The sequence below is a fragment of the Spea bombifrons genome, chromosome 1, assembly GCF_027358695.1.
Source record: "Spea bombifrons isolate aSpeBom1 chromosome 1, aSpeBom1.2.pri, whole genome shotgun sequence".
NCBI lineage: Eukaryota > Metazoa > Chordata > Amphibia > Anura > Pelobatidae > Spea > Spea bombifrons.
In genome coordinates this window covers 14,295,944-14,309,552 of record NC_071087.1, presented here as the reverse complement: position 1 = coordinate 14,309,552, position 13,609 = coordinate 14,295,944, and the positions used below count along the sequence as shown (strand labels likewise).

The 13,609-nt window shown below is 43.1% G+C and overlaps 1 protein-coding gene across 1 annotated transcript; it reads right to left on the bottom strand.

Moving 5' to 3' along the window:
- Positions 1-637: 637 nt before the first annotated feature.
- CYTL1 (cytokine like 1) lies at positions 638-10,150 on the bottom strand. The gene is made up of 4 exons (XM_053463618.1): positions 9,934-10,150; positions 9,811-9,855; positions 7,500-7,628; positions 638-1,297 (listed from the first exon to the last, which is right to left on the bottom strand). Exons 1-4 carry the CDS (start codon positions 10,087-10,089, stop codon positions 1,214-1,216), a joined length of 414 nt encoding a protein of 137 aa, XP_053319593.1. The 5' UTR covers positions 10,090-10,150; the 3' UTR covers positions 638-1,213.
- Between the last annotated feature and the right edge of the window lie 3,459 nt (positions 10,151-13,609).

Genomic DNA, 13,609 nt, shown 5'->3' with positions numbered 1-13,609 from the left:
TTTCTGGTTCAACAGAAGAACTATAGCATGGACTATGAAGAGTCTGTCATGAACACTTTACCAACCCACGGGTAGGATACAATTTTATATCTCACAGCCAACTTACCTACAACGTATGATTTAGTATATGAAGCTCATATAAGGCTGGATCAAAACTGAACAGAATGCAACAACTCCATGTGAAGAAGAAGTGCTAGATTCTATGGTACTCGCACAATGTCATGGCCATATTACAGATTAACGGGTAATGCATATCCCTATCACTAATAAAAAATAATTAAAACAATCATGATAATGGTCACAAGTAATGAAGTTTGTCTATATAACAACAAGCTTTCCTATATGTGAGAAAAGAGTCATCCTCAGACCTTAAAGATTGATCTATAATCTTCATATCTGAGATCCACGGACATTTAACTCACAGGAGGCATTTACAGCGCATGTTGAAGCCCACATACATGTTGTGAATTAATCCGTGATAAACGGGGGCGCTGATGTAATTGGCTTCTCGCTTAGATATATCTGCAGCCTAGTTAATCGCTCTATAATGAACTTCAAGGTGTTATTATAACTAACCCCATCTTTAAAAGTTCCATAATTTGCAGTAGAATTAAATAATATACAACACCAGGCAACATTTATCATTCTCTGAAAAATATTTATTAACAGTACAAAAAGGAATATATGTATAAAAATTGCATACAATATATATTTTATACTGTGTTATTCAGTATAGACTTATATAAATACACCCCTTAATTATATATTTCTTTACCACATCTGCGTCTTGTATTCCCAGTTTCAGTTATTGTACCCATGATCTTGCCTAGTTTTCCTTGTTAACATATTTATTAATGAATCGCATAATGCATTGATTTTCTCTCTAGCAATGTATAGGCGTTAATAAGTTCTGTTATAGAATACATTTTGCTGTATCAGAGAATATAGGATTATTTATTATTATTATTTATTGTTTTATATAGCGCCATCCTATTCCGTACATTGAAATGGATAGTTACAGTCATAGAAATGGTCACATGATTAATTGTTTCATAGGAAACTAGGGAATTGTTACATTTGCTAGGGATAACGATATGAATTATTCCATATAATTTGCTGTCCTGATAAAGAAGCACAGTAGCATTTCGCCGGACAAGGTCTGCTTCTGGCTTTCGCGGATGTACAGGCATACTTCCTCGGGTAAAGATTTACCTTATCCTGAAACAACAGTGGTTGGAGTAGGTGATGACGGAAATCCGTCTAGAGCATCACAGTCGTCTGTAAAGAAAAGCAAGTCCTGAAGAAAAAGAAAAAAAAAAAAGTAAGAAAACCATTCCTTTTACTTAACAACAAAGCCCTCCTTCTCTCGGACACGTATGAAGGTAACCGTGTACAGTTATATTATGGTTCTGGTCATACCAGGTCTCAGTTTTTTCCAGGTGAATAGGAAATTGATATGATATTAAACACTGTGTTTTATACCCAATAAAAAAAACTACAGAAATCCTTAGCATTTGATGCTATTAGTGCCAGAATCAAAGGATCCATTTATGCCCCAAGGAGTCATTAGGCACACCTATTAGGATCTCTGTGGGTTTGGCCCAGAGTCTCAGGTAGGGGAGCAGCATTTTGCCATGCGCACTGCCCCACCCACTCCTACTCCCCATCCACTGAAAGCTAATTGGGGGCAGCCACACCCCTTCACATGGGTAGTCCTGCCCCTATGAGCTGTGAGCTCCGCCCAGGTAGCCCATTCAGTCCTAACCATGGAAGTCCCCAGTTATCCTCCCGGACACCGCCGTAGGAAACATGGTGCACAGCTATTTGCATCCCCCATTCCTTTTCCCCTGTCAGCCCGAAAATGGCAGAAATGCAGCCCTGAGTGAGTTTTCTAGCACATAAGATGCCATAACTGAATGACAGATTATCTTATATAATACATTAACTCTGTATTGGTCTTATTTTGCCCATTTCACAATCATTTTCCCAACATTAGCTTTAATTTTTTGGACCCTGTTACTAGGGTCAGAGTTCTGCTGCAATGGCGGATAAAAAAAATACCACTGAAAATGTATTTTAATATTACCGCTCTCTGCAACACATTACTGAATTAACACACCATCGCATTACACTTCTTTAAAAAAATGTTAGAGAAGGTCCTCTTAAAATGTTATGCTTAGGACTTCTAGGGTTCTAAGACCCACCAATGAGGAATATATGTCTAGCCGAAAACATCCCCTGCAAGCCAAGGAGTTACGAATATACTACAAATGCAATGGGGGGCTTCTGCGTTTGTAGAGAGGACAAACATGATCATGCAAATGATGTCTGGAGCGTCCCTTTAATATGTTATATACTCTGCTGATTACCCTCCTTCCTTTACCGCTCTTCCATGGATGTCACAAGCAGGGCCGGACTGGGACTGAAAAGCAGCCCTGGAAAAATTTGGAGAGCAGCCCCATATAGTTTATCTCACGGTGAAGCTCTTATACCCACATGCAGTGGCGGAACTACCGGGGTCGCAGGGGTCGCGACTGCGACCGGGCCCCGGTGGCAGGGGGGCCCAAGGTCTATGAGTTATAGACGGCCGTAGAGGCCGCATAGGCCCAGTCAGGACCGGACTGACTGGGCCTATGCGGCCTCTACGGCCGTCTATAACTCAGGGCAAAAGGGGCACTTGCCCCTTAACCCTGCAGCAGCTGCTACCGGGCCCGCCACTCTAGGGGGCCCGGGCAACCCCCACGATTAATTCCGCGGGGGGCCGCTACTTACTGGCAGACGAGGATGCCGGGGGACGCAGGAATCCAACAGTCACGTGACGTACGTGACGTACGTCACATGACCCTGCTGCGCATCTGCTTCCCCCTATGCACTGAACAAGTTGGTCTGCGAGCGCCGAGCGGCACATACTTTTTACATCTTCGGTTGTTCAGGTAAGGGGAGGCTGCATGAAGGAGTATTTGAGATTGAGTGAGAGAATTAATGAATATCTGTGAAGGAGTGAGTGAATGAATGTTTGTGAATGAGTATATGTAAATGAGTATCTGAATGAGGGAATTAATGAGTATCAATGTATGAATATCTGAATGATTGAATGGATTATCTGTGAATTAGTGAGTAAATATTTGTGAATTAATATATATGTGTGTGTGTGTGAGAGATAGCATGGATGTGTAAGGGGGGGGCAAAGATACCACAGTCAGGCTGTTTTGGTGGAAAGATGCCACAGGAGGGCTGTTTTGGGGCCAAAAATGCCACAGGAGGGCTGTTATGGTGGCAAAGATGCCACAGGCGGGCTGTTATGGGGCCAAAGATCCCACAGGCGGGCTGTTATGGGGCCAAAGATGCCACAGGAGGGCTGTTATGGTGGCAAAGATGCCACAGGCGGACTGTTATGGGGCCAAAGATGCCACAGGCGGGCTGTTATGGGGCCAAAAATGCCACAGGCGGGCTGTTATGGGGCCAAAGATGCCACAGGCGGGCTGGTATGGGGCCGAAGATGCCACAGGCGGGCTGTTTTGGTGGCAAAGATGCCACAGACGGGCTGTTTTGGTGGCAAAGATGCCACAGGAGGGCTGTTATGGGGCCAAAGATGCCAAAGGCGGGCTGTTATGGGGCCAAAGATGCCACAGGAGGGCTGTTACGGTGGCAACGATGCCACAGGAGGGCTGTTATGGTGGCAAAGATGCCACAGGTGGGCTGTTATGGGGCCAAAGATGCCACAGGCGGGCTGTTTTGGTGGCAAAGATGCCACAGGCGGGCTGTTTTGGTGGCAAAGATGCCACAGGCGGGCTGTTTTGGTGGCAAAGATGCCACAGGCGGGCTGTTTTGGGGCCAAAGATGCCACAGGAGTGCTGTTTTGGGGCCAAAGATGCCACAGGAGGGCTGTTTTGGGGCCAAAGATGCCACAGGAGGGCTGTTATGGTGGCAAAGATGCCACAGGAGGGCTGTTATGGTGGCAAAGATGCCACAGGCGGGCTGTTATGGGGCCAAAGATGCCACAGGCGGGCTGTTATGGGGCCAAAGATGCCACAGGCGGGCTGTTATGGTGGCAAAGATGCCACAGGAGGGCTGTTATGGTGGCAAAGATGCCACAGGAGGGCTGTTATGGTGGCAAAGATGCCACAGGCGGGCTGTTATGGGGCCAAAGATGCCACAGGAGGGCTGTTATGGGGCCAAAGATGCCACAGGAGGGCTGTTATGGTGGCAAAGATGCCACAGGAGGGCTGTTATGGGGCCAAAGATGCCACAGGCGGGCTGTTATGGGGCCAAAGATGCCACAGGCGGGGTGTTTTGGTGGCAAAGATGCCACAGGCGGGCTGTTTTGGTGGCAAAAATGCCACAGTCAGGCTGTTTTGGTGGAAAGATTATTTATGTATTCAAAGAAAAAGGGGCGCATGTACAAAAAGGGCCCTATGTACATGCGCCCCTTTTTCTTTGATTATGCCCTTTGAACATGCGCCCCTTTTTCTTTGATTTTTTTTACAGAAATGATTCAATATGTAAATTGAATTTGTTGAAAAAAAATTGTTGGGTAAAAATCATGTTTTTTTGGGGGGGTGGGGGGCCCTTAACAGATTCTCGCACCCGGGCCCTGAGGGGTCTAGTTACGCCCCTGCCCACATGCACCCCTTATACACACCCGAGTCACACTATGTGCCATTCTTTTTATCTCATTATTTGTATTAAAATGCCAGAAAGCAAAAGTGTTAAAAGGCCCTAATAAATGAAATATATTACACATAATGGGATCAAAACATTTACTACTGCGAACATTTTTAGCTGAAAAAGTTCCATTTTATTCAGTGGAACAAAACACTGATCACATTATTCTTCACCATATTCTGGTAAGAAACTTTTATTTCTTTATTAATTCATGTAGACTATTTTTTCCATATTTAATAAAAGCTATGATTGAGACATGTTTGGTTTTTATTTCCTTTCATTTGACAACCTACCCCCGAGTTATGCACCTCTGCCCCCAGGCTTGCCACTCTGCCCCCCTGATATGCCTTCTAACCCCCTACATGCCACTCTGCCTCCAGAAATGCCTTATACCCCTATATGCCACTCTGTCCCATGATATGCCTTCTAACCCCCTATATGCCACTCTGCCATATAGGGGGTTAAAAGGCATATCATGGGACAGAGTGGCATATAGTGGGTATAAGGCATTCATGGAGGCAGAGTGGCATGAAGGGGGTTAAAAGGCATATCATGGGGCACTCTGCCTCCATAAAAGCCTTATGCCCCCCTATATGCCACTCTGCCTCCCTGATATGCTTTATACCCTCCTATATGCCACTCTGCCCCATAATATGCCTTTTAATCCCCTATATGCCACTCTGCCTCCAGAAATGCCTTTTACTCCCTATGTCACTCTGCCTCCAGAAATGCCTTATACCCCCATATGCCACTCTGCCTCCCTGATATGCCTCAACGCACCTATATGCCCCTCTGCCCCGTGATATGCCTTTTAACCCCCTCTTTGCCACTCCACCTCCAGATATGCCTTTTGACCCCCTATATGTCACTCTGCATCCAGAAATGCCTTATACCCTATATGCCACTCTGTCCCATGATATGCCTTCTAACCTCCTATATGCCACTCTGCCATATAGGGGGTTAAAAGCATATCATGGGACAGAGTGGCATATAGGGGGGTATAAGGCATTTCTGGAGGCAGAGTGGCATAAAGGGGGTTAAAAGGCATATCATGGGGCACTCTGCCTCCAGAAAAGCCTTATGCCCCCTATATGCCACTCTGCCTCCCCAATATGCTTTATACCCTCCTATATGCCCCTCTGCCCCATGACATCCCTTTTAACTCCCTTTATGCCACTCTGCCTCCAGATATGCCGTTGACCCCCTATATGTCACTCTGCATCCAGAAATGCCTTATACCCCTATATGCCACTCTGTCATATAGGGGGTTAAAAGGCATATCATGGGACAGAGTGGCATATAGGGGGGTATAAGGCATTTCTGGAGGCAGAGTGGCATAAAGGGGGTGAAAAGGCATATCATGGGGCACTCTGCCTCCAGAAAAACCTTATACCCCCTATATGCCACTCTGCCTCCCTGATATGCCTCAACCCTCCTATATGCCACTCTGTCCCATGATATGCCTTCTAACCCCTATATGCCACTCTGCCATATAGGAGGTTAAAAGGCATATCATGGGACATTTTTGTTTACTTTATATGGCAAGCCGATCCAGCTTGTCATATTAAATAAAAAATAATATATGCCACTCTGTCCCATGATATGCCTTCTAACCCCCTATATGCCACTCTGCCATATAGGGGGTTAAAAGGCATATCATGGGACAGAGTGGCATATAGGGGGTATAAGGCATTTCTGGAGGCAAAGTGGCATGAAGGGGGTTAAAAGGCATATCATGGGGCACTCTGCCTCCAGAAAAGCCTTATGCCCCCTATATGCCACTCTGCCTCCCCGATATGCTTTATTCCCTCCTATATGCTCCTCTGCCCCATGATATACCTTTTAACCCCCTTTATGCCACTCTGCCTCCAGATATGCCTTTTGACCCCCTATATGTCACTCTGCATCCAGAAATGCCTTATACCCCTATATGCAACTCTAGCATTTAGGGGGTTAAAAGGCATATCATGGGACAGAGTGGCATATAGGGGGGTATAAGGCATTTCTGGAGGCAGAGTGGCATATAGGGGGACACACTTACATACACACACATGCCGATTTTTTTTGTTTTTAACAAATACAAAAAACATACAGTACAAAAAATACATTATTTTACTCACCTTCTACTTGACTTCCTGGTAGCTGCACACCGTTCTCCTCTATGCTGACAGGATGCCACTGACCTGACATCCGGTGCTGCAGCAGTCTGAGCGCGAGGGGGCGGAGCTTCCACCTCGCGCTGCTCCCATCACTATGCAGCCATCAGACTGCTGGGAATGTAATCTAAACGACCGGTGCGTGCTGATGCCGCCGGCCGGTGCGTGCTGATGCCGCCGGCCGGAGCTACTTTAACACTTTTTTTTTTATTTATTTATATGGTAAGCTGGATCGGCTTGCCATATAAAGTAAAAAAAAAAGCATTAAAGCAGAGGCGGCCGGCCGCATCAGCACCCAGCAGCCGCTTTGATTAGATTTTGGGCAGCCTGGGGGGCAGCTCAGCGGCTGTCTTCATGGCCGCCCAGCCCACGGACCTTCCGGCCCACCGGGAAATTTCCCGGTATCCCGGTGGGCCAGTCCGGCCCTGGTCACAAGCACACTAGAGCGGGCTGATAAGGTTTATTGGGCGCTAGGCGCATTCTTTTATTGGCTCCAGCAGGACCAGTTTTCACTTGCAATTCCACATTCCACCACCATGTGTCTCTGTAGAGTCAAGGCTTCCTATATTTCTTGTGATGGGCAGGTTATGCTTTCAGCCAAAAGCTCTAGCCCTCAGCAGGGCTGAAGTTGCCCCCTTACCCCTTAGCAAATATAACAAAGCATAGCAAACCACATACCCTTTTGCAGACCGAGTTCATGATGATATACAAGTTCCTAACTTTCTTCTTTAATGCTGTTACCCTGGGATATTTGCCACACTGTGGGGTTGAAATAAAATCTCGTAACCTTGTCATCACGCAAGAATTCTGTGAAGAAACAACATTTGTACGTTTAGCGAGAACACGTTTCTTGAACATGTTTGCATTTCTCAAATATTTATTCTGGAATGTAAACCCAATCGCACAAGATAATCTACACGATAAATTATTACGTTGATTGTATTCGTGCAATATTAGCATATTTAGTGGTTTTCAAGTACGACAAGGACAGTTCTCATTGTTAAAATTTGGCAGCATCTTCAATTACAGAATGAGTGACAGATAAGTGGAACCGCCTCCCAGTAGATGTGGGAGGTTAATACATAGAGGGAAGTTATAGGCAGATCTCGGCATATCTTTGTAGGCAAATCTGGGAATCAAGCAATTTTAAAGGTAAGAAGAAATGGTGTATGTGTGTGTGTTGGCAATAAAACTTTAGCCACGCAAAAATGTAATATTTAGACTAAACGTGCATGAACTTGGAGGCCAAACAGCTTTGGAATTATAAAATAAAAAGCATTAAGTGACCACTAGGCTGGCCCAAGATGTGAAAGGTTTCTGGCGACGATCCTATGATCAGCAGGCACTTCTGGAGGAAATAAATTCTTTGAACCCTGGAGTTTAATTCATTATTAAAATGAAGGAATGATTTCAGCCAGTAAAAACAAGAAAAGAGATGAAATACTAAAGATTAGTTACTGCATCCTCTCCCCGTGTGTTAAAAAAACGCTGTTACTGTTTGGATGCCCTCATCCTCCTGGCGCATGTTGTGATTTTTAGCAGCCAAAATAAATTCTGTGTTTTAATAGAACCCCAGGGGTATCTGAAGCAGTTCTTTAAATAGAGGCACAGGAATCGGGATGCCTAGCTGTGAAGCAGCTAAGAGTTAAGCATTTTCAATTAATTATTTTGTAAATACTGTAATTATTCAATTAAATATTTGAAATGCTATAATATATAAAATAAAAAAATATAATTTATATTTAATAAGGCATATATATTTAACATACCTTTAACATTGTATTATTTCTATTTTATTGTAAAGAACACTAAAAATACATGCAATTTGCTTCATTTTTCATATTTTTTTTATTTTTGAGGTTGTGAATTTAGAGAGCTCATAGCAATGTATCTAGCAACCACTATCAGTTCAGATGCATAGAGACCCTCCATAAAGAGATAGTAGATAAGTGGAACAGTCTACCAGCAGAAGCGGTAGAGGTTTATACAGTAAGGAAATTGGATAGGCATATGGTTCTTCTGAATCTTAGACGAGCCCAAGGACTGATTAAGGACTGAGGCTTTATCAGGAAAATGGGAAGACTAGATGGGCTGAATGGTTCTTATCTGCCCTGAAAAGCTTTCTATGATGTCAGGACTGCTCCTCCGCAGTAAGGTTTACAAAGTTCTAAGCGTCAAAAATGTACTACTCTTCAACAATTATTTCTATACATCACCGACATTTTGTTTAAATGTATCACTTACAGAAAGTATAATGTAAGCATCTCGTCCAGCAGCCATGATTTTCGGAATGCTTTGTTACTCCGATCTAGGTTGGATTTATTTGCCGCAATCACTCTATCATATTCTACATATTTACATCCTAACCAGCAATGCACCCAAAATGTTTACTTTCTAAAGACAGGGTTTTATCTTTGAACCACTTATGTTGCGAAATCTTGCGGCTACTTTAGGGGCACTGAAGGCAAACTCAAGAAAAGTCGGCTTGGTGAACCCATGGCTAATACTTGAAACCCAGGTGAGTTGCTGAAATGTGGAGTTTGTCATGTGGACTGGCTCAGCCAGCAGAAGTAATTCACTAGCCTCCAAGGTGCCCCAAATCTTAACTAGTTAAGCCATCAATCTCAAAGAAGTCCCAAATTCCCAGGTAAGCTTGGTAGGAACTCCGGAGAAACCAGCCCTTTGGTCACGTCTACATATAACAACCGATTACGGATCCGTGGTCCATCAATACAGACAAGTTCAAGCTCCCAAGTTCAGGATAGGTTCACCTAAGTTCACTTTAGTGGATACTCATACTCATAAAAGTAGCGTTTGTATCTATCGATCATCTGCTGAAAGCAGTTTGCACCAGGCAAGGTTTAGAGAACGATTCACAAAGAGATGAATAATATATAAAACTCAATCTGTACAGCCTGACGCAGGATATGTTACTCATAGACTACAAATGATGCAGCGAAGGCTTATAAAATGACATTGGATCACTTACGTGTATATCCAGGTAAAGAGCGGGCAGGAGGTCCATGCATGGTCCCTGTTAAAGTAAACGAATGGAGTTATTATTTAGGATGTTGCTATATTCCCGATTCAGCAGGGGCTCCAGGCTACTCACCGAGGGGACAATTTTCTGTAATGTTTGAAAAGTTTCAGTGATTTCTCTGCTGAGGTTTAAGACCCTCGAGTAGCACGTCCGAGGAGCGGAGCGAGAGGAGAGAAAGAGCGTACCGAAGGCTAGGAGGCTCAGCAATAACTTCATTACCGGCTGCATCTCGTCAGCAGAAATCTGCTAATGGTTACCGCTGTGGTCTCTAAATCAATGGGCACATAGAGGAGCAGTCAACACCGATTTATACCGACAGCTGAATCAACGGCAGGGGGAAAAAAAGCGCTAGGCTCAAAGCCAAAGGGGCCGAATTGTGTTTACATTTTCAGCAGTGTTAGAAGTTGTATCATTCCTGTGCGCCCAAGGGGAGGACTAAGGACAAAATACACAAATTAGCTCAGTTACTAAAAAAAAAAAAAGCAAAAGACAGAGTCTCTCATAAAATAACTTATAAAGTAAACACGTTCATCTTGTCCGGTTTGGGAGTTTGTGTGGCCGCTGCTTGGAATCCACACATTGTGGGGGATTTATTCGTTATGTTTTACAAGAAGTCTGGCTAACTATAGGGGGAAAAATATATTTTAGTCCATTACTCCTTGGAAGAAGACGTTCACACCTGGATCTTATATCCCTCACGCCAACTGGAGCACACATTAACCCCTTAAGGACCAAAGCTGTTTTAATGTAATTTTCTCCTCTCCTATTCCGATATATAATGTTTTTTCTGGACAAGAAGGGTTTTCTTCAGATACCATCATTGATCGCCTCCTAAGCTCTTTTAAATCAGGTGTCCACCGCCGTAAAGTGTATGGCGGACGTTGACGCCCCCGGGAGGCTCCAGACACGGCCCCTGGTGCCGATCTTGGTGTTGCTGAATGCCTTGACATTGCTTTCTAAGCTTGCTGAATGCGATGACGATGTGTGATAGCTGAGTCGTCTCTTTTCGTAGGTCCCCCCTGGCATATGCATTCGCCTCTTTCCCCACCCTCCACCTATTTGTGGTTTACTTACTGGTACAGCGAGTTTGGCTGAGGGGCCACCTAGGGGTCTTCTTACCCCAAATAGAAACTATTCGATATTTTTAAATGGGATGAATAGTTGGCCGTGGGGGCCAGCCATGAACCACGCCGTGGCATTACATTTGTTCATAAAAACAATCAATATTTAACATTTCAAGCAGTAGAGATATAACCTTAATAAAATGTATTCCAATAAACTGTCAATGACATTAGTCAAACTTTACTTAAAGTCTAAATATATCTACTAAAAAAAACACCTAGGCGTGGGGAGGGTGGGCCGGATAATCGCTCTCTTACTCAAAGAGCCCCTGAATGTGTTTAAACATTGGCCACTAACAACCTTCAGCGGCCTATGATAATATATGGCATGGGGGTTATACTGATAATGGTTTTCTGCATTACACCTTGTTCCCTGTACAGGGTTTCCATTGTTTGTTTAAGAAACACTGTGCTGGGCTGCAAAGCTGACAATCTACCTCCTCGCTAAAGCACTCAGCATATCTAGAATCAAGGCTTCTGGGTTTATTCTTCAAGCCAAATGCATGAGGACTGGGGAGAAGCATTTTTTGGCTTACCTATCCTTTTAATCCCAAACCTGGGTAAAGTAGGTAAAAAAGGGTGCATTATTTTCTTGTTCCTTTTTATAGGAATGTTTCCTGAGTTTTCCACAATTAGGTAAAATCTCTACATTTTATGATAAGAGCAGTAAAGTGGGCTTTTAAAGCAATGTTCATATTGGGTAGAGCATATAAACGAACTGGAAGTCTTAAAAATACGCCACTGGCTTGAAACATGCATGAAGGTTTCCATTATTATGTAACATACTATTTTTGGACCTTATTTAATTTTAGAAGCAGTTTGGACAGACACAGCAATGCGTTATTTCATCATGAATGGGGATTTTGTTTGATGAGAAAATTCCTTCCATGCCTTTGAAAGTATAAACTTTTAGACTAACTAAGCTAAGCTCCCTGCTCAGCCTTAATAATAATTATTCAGACACTGCAGAATTCTATAAATTAAAAAAAAATATATATATATCAAAATAAACGTATTAAAACATACATTATGAGCAAAAAGCAAGCTTTATGTATTTAGCCGGGTGGTATCTGAAATAACACATTACAAGTGCCCTTCTGTATTACGCGCCAAAAAATAACATGTTGTGAAAATACATCTTATAAATGGCTCTTTCAGGAGCAAGTCGAGGGAATTAATGTAATATTCCAAAACAAATATTTTTGAGAATAAAAGTGGTGTGTGTTCCGGATCAACGATGTTCGCAAAGAACAAATATTTGTTGCTAGGATCAGCGAATTTGGAAAATGATATCGATTGTAACTTTTTTGGAGATGTCGATAAAGTTGGGTGAAAGGTTTTGTCAAGATGGTTGTACTTGAATCCCCAAAAAGTCTCGCCAGTTTCCATGGCCATTGGTGTCGCCTGCATTATGATTAAATCATAAGATCATTAACTAATATCAAGACAAACACGAGGCTTAAGAAATAGTCACCGCGATCTTAGAGAGCGGGAACTGGAAGTTTGAACCCACTTTTGAAGGTGTCTTTGTAAGTTCCCACAGGAAGTTACCAGTGAAGGGGGCAAAATCACAGAGCTTCTGCAGTAATTCCCACAAGATCACATTGTTCACCCAGTTATATGGGGAATTAAGTCTTACAATGAACACAGAGGCCCTAAATTGTTACTGTAAATGGGGCCTGCTGGCAACCTAATCATATTCCTGCTTGCCTTCCATGTAAAACAGGGAATTACAAGCTGCCATTTAGTCGCCACCCAGGAAGGGGCCCAAGCCTTGTCTATCATTGGTAGTGGCACATATATAGCTCTTTTAATAGTTGAATTGTGGTCCAACAGGTCCCTACGAGTGCTACAGGCGGGTTAAACCAGTAAGGGTTAATATTAAAGCACCATTGAGACTCCATATCAAGCAAAATCCTCACATTTGTCCAATACGTTTTGTTCATTTTCTTTTGCATGATTGCCGAGACTATCAGTCAATGTTCATTTGTTCAGGGAAAAAAAATAATTGACTGATTTAAAAAAAATATATAAATGCATTGAGATATACGATGTGTGAGGCATAAATATGAAAAGAAAACTCTTTTGGTCTCATCAGGATTTCACCCGACAGCCCCGAATGAAGGTTATGTCTCCATGCTACAGGGCATTGCAATATAAAGAAGCATATCTACCTAGGTGCTACCATGAGCTTGCATTTTGTTTAGTTAAGAAATAAATACAGAAAACCCAGATAAATGGTTAAAATGAAGGGACATAAAAGGAATGGAGCTTAATTTTATTTCAATATTGATTATCAGCACATTTACAAAAACAGTCACCCATTTTGCTGAGGCTGTATCGTTTTTCACCTATACTCTGACCACAAGGCATTTTCTCATTTTTATATTTTAATTTGCTATAAAGTGTGGCCCAATGGTGCTTAGAATGTACACTGGTGTAATGCCCCCCCCAGTCCTCCCCTTGTCCAGTGGGGGCTCCCAACTGCAACACCACCAACCCCTCCATGTTTCATTCCTGGCTGCTTACTTTCATCTATGCACCAGGACACCGTCATGTTAAGTCCGAGGAGATGTAGACGAAGAAAGAATTGAGAAGATAGAAGAAGATGCTGAAGAAGAAGCGGA

Excerpts from the sequence above, each read along its gene's own strand:
- CYTL1 (XM_053463618.1), bottom strand. The coding sequence starts at position 10,089 with ATGCAGCCGGTAATGAAGTTATTGCTGAGCCTCCTAGCCTTCGGTACG. Across the intron at positions 9,856-9,933 it reads TACAGAAAATTGTCCCCTCG|GGACCATGCATGGACCTCCT; the intron begins GTGAGTAGCCTG and ends TTACTTTAACAG. Across the intron at positions 7,629-9,810 it reads CTCTTTACCTGGATATACAC|AATTCTTGCGTGATGACAAG; the intron begins GTAAGTGATCCA and ends GTTTCTTCACAG.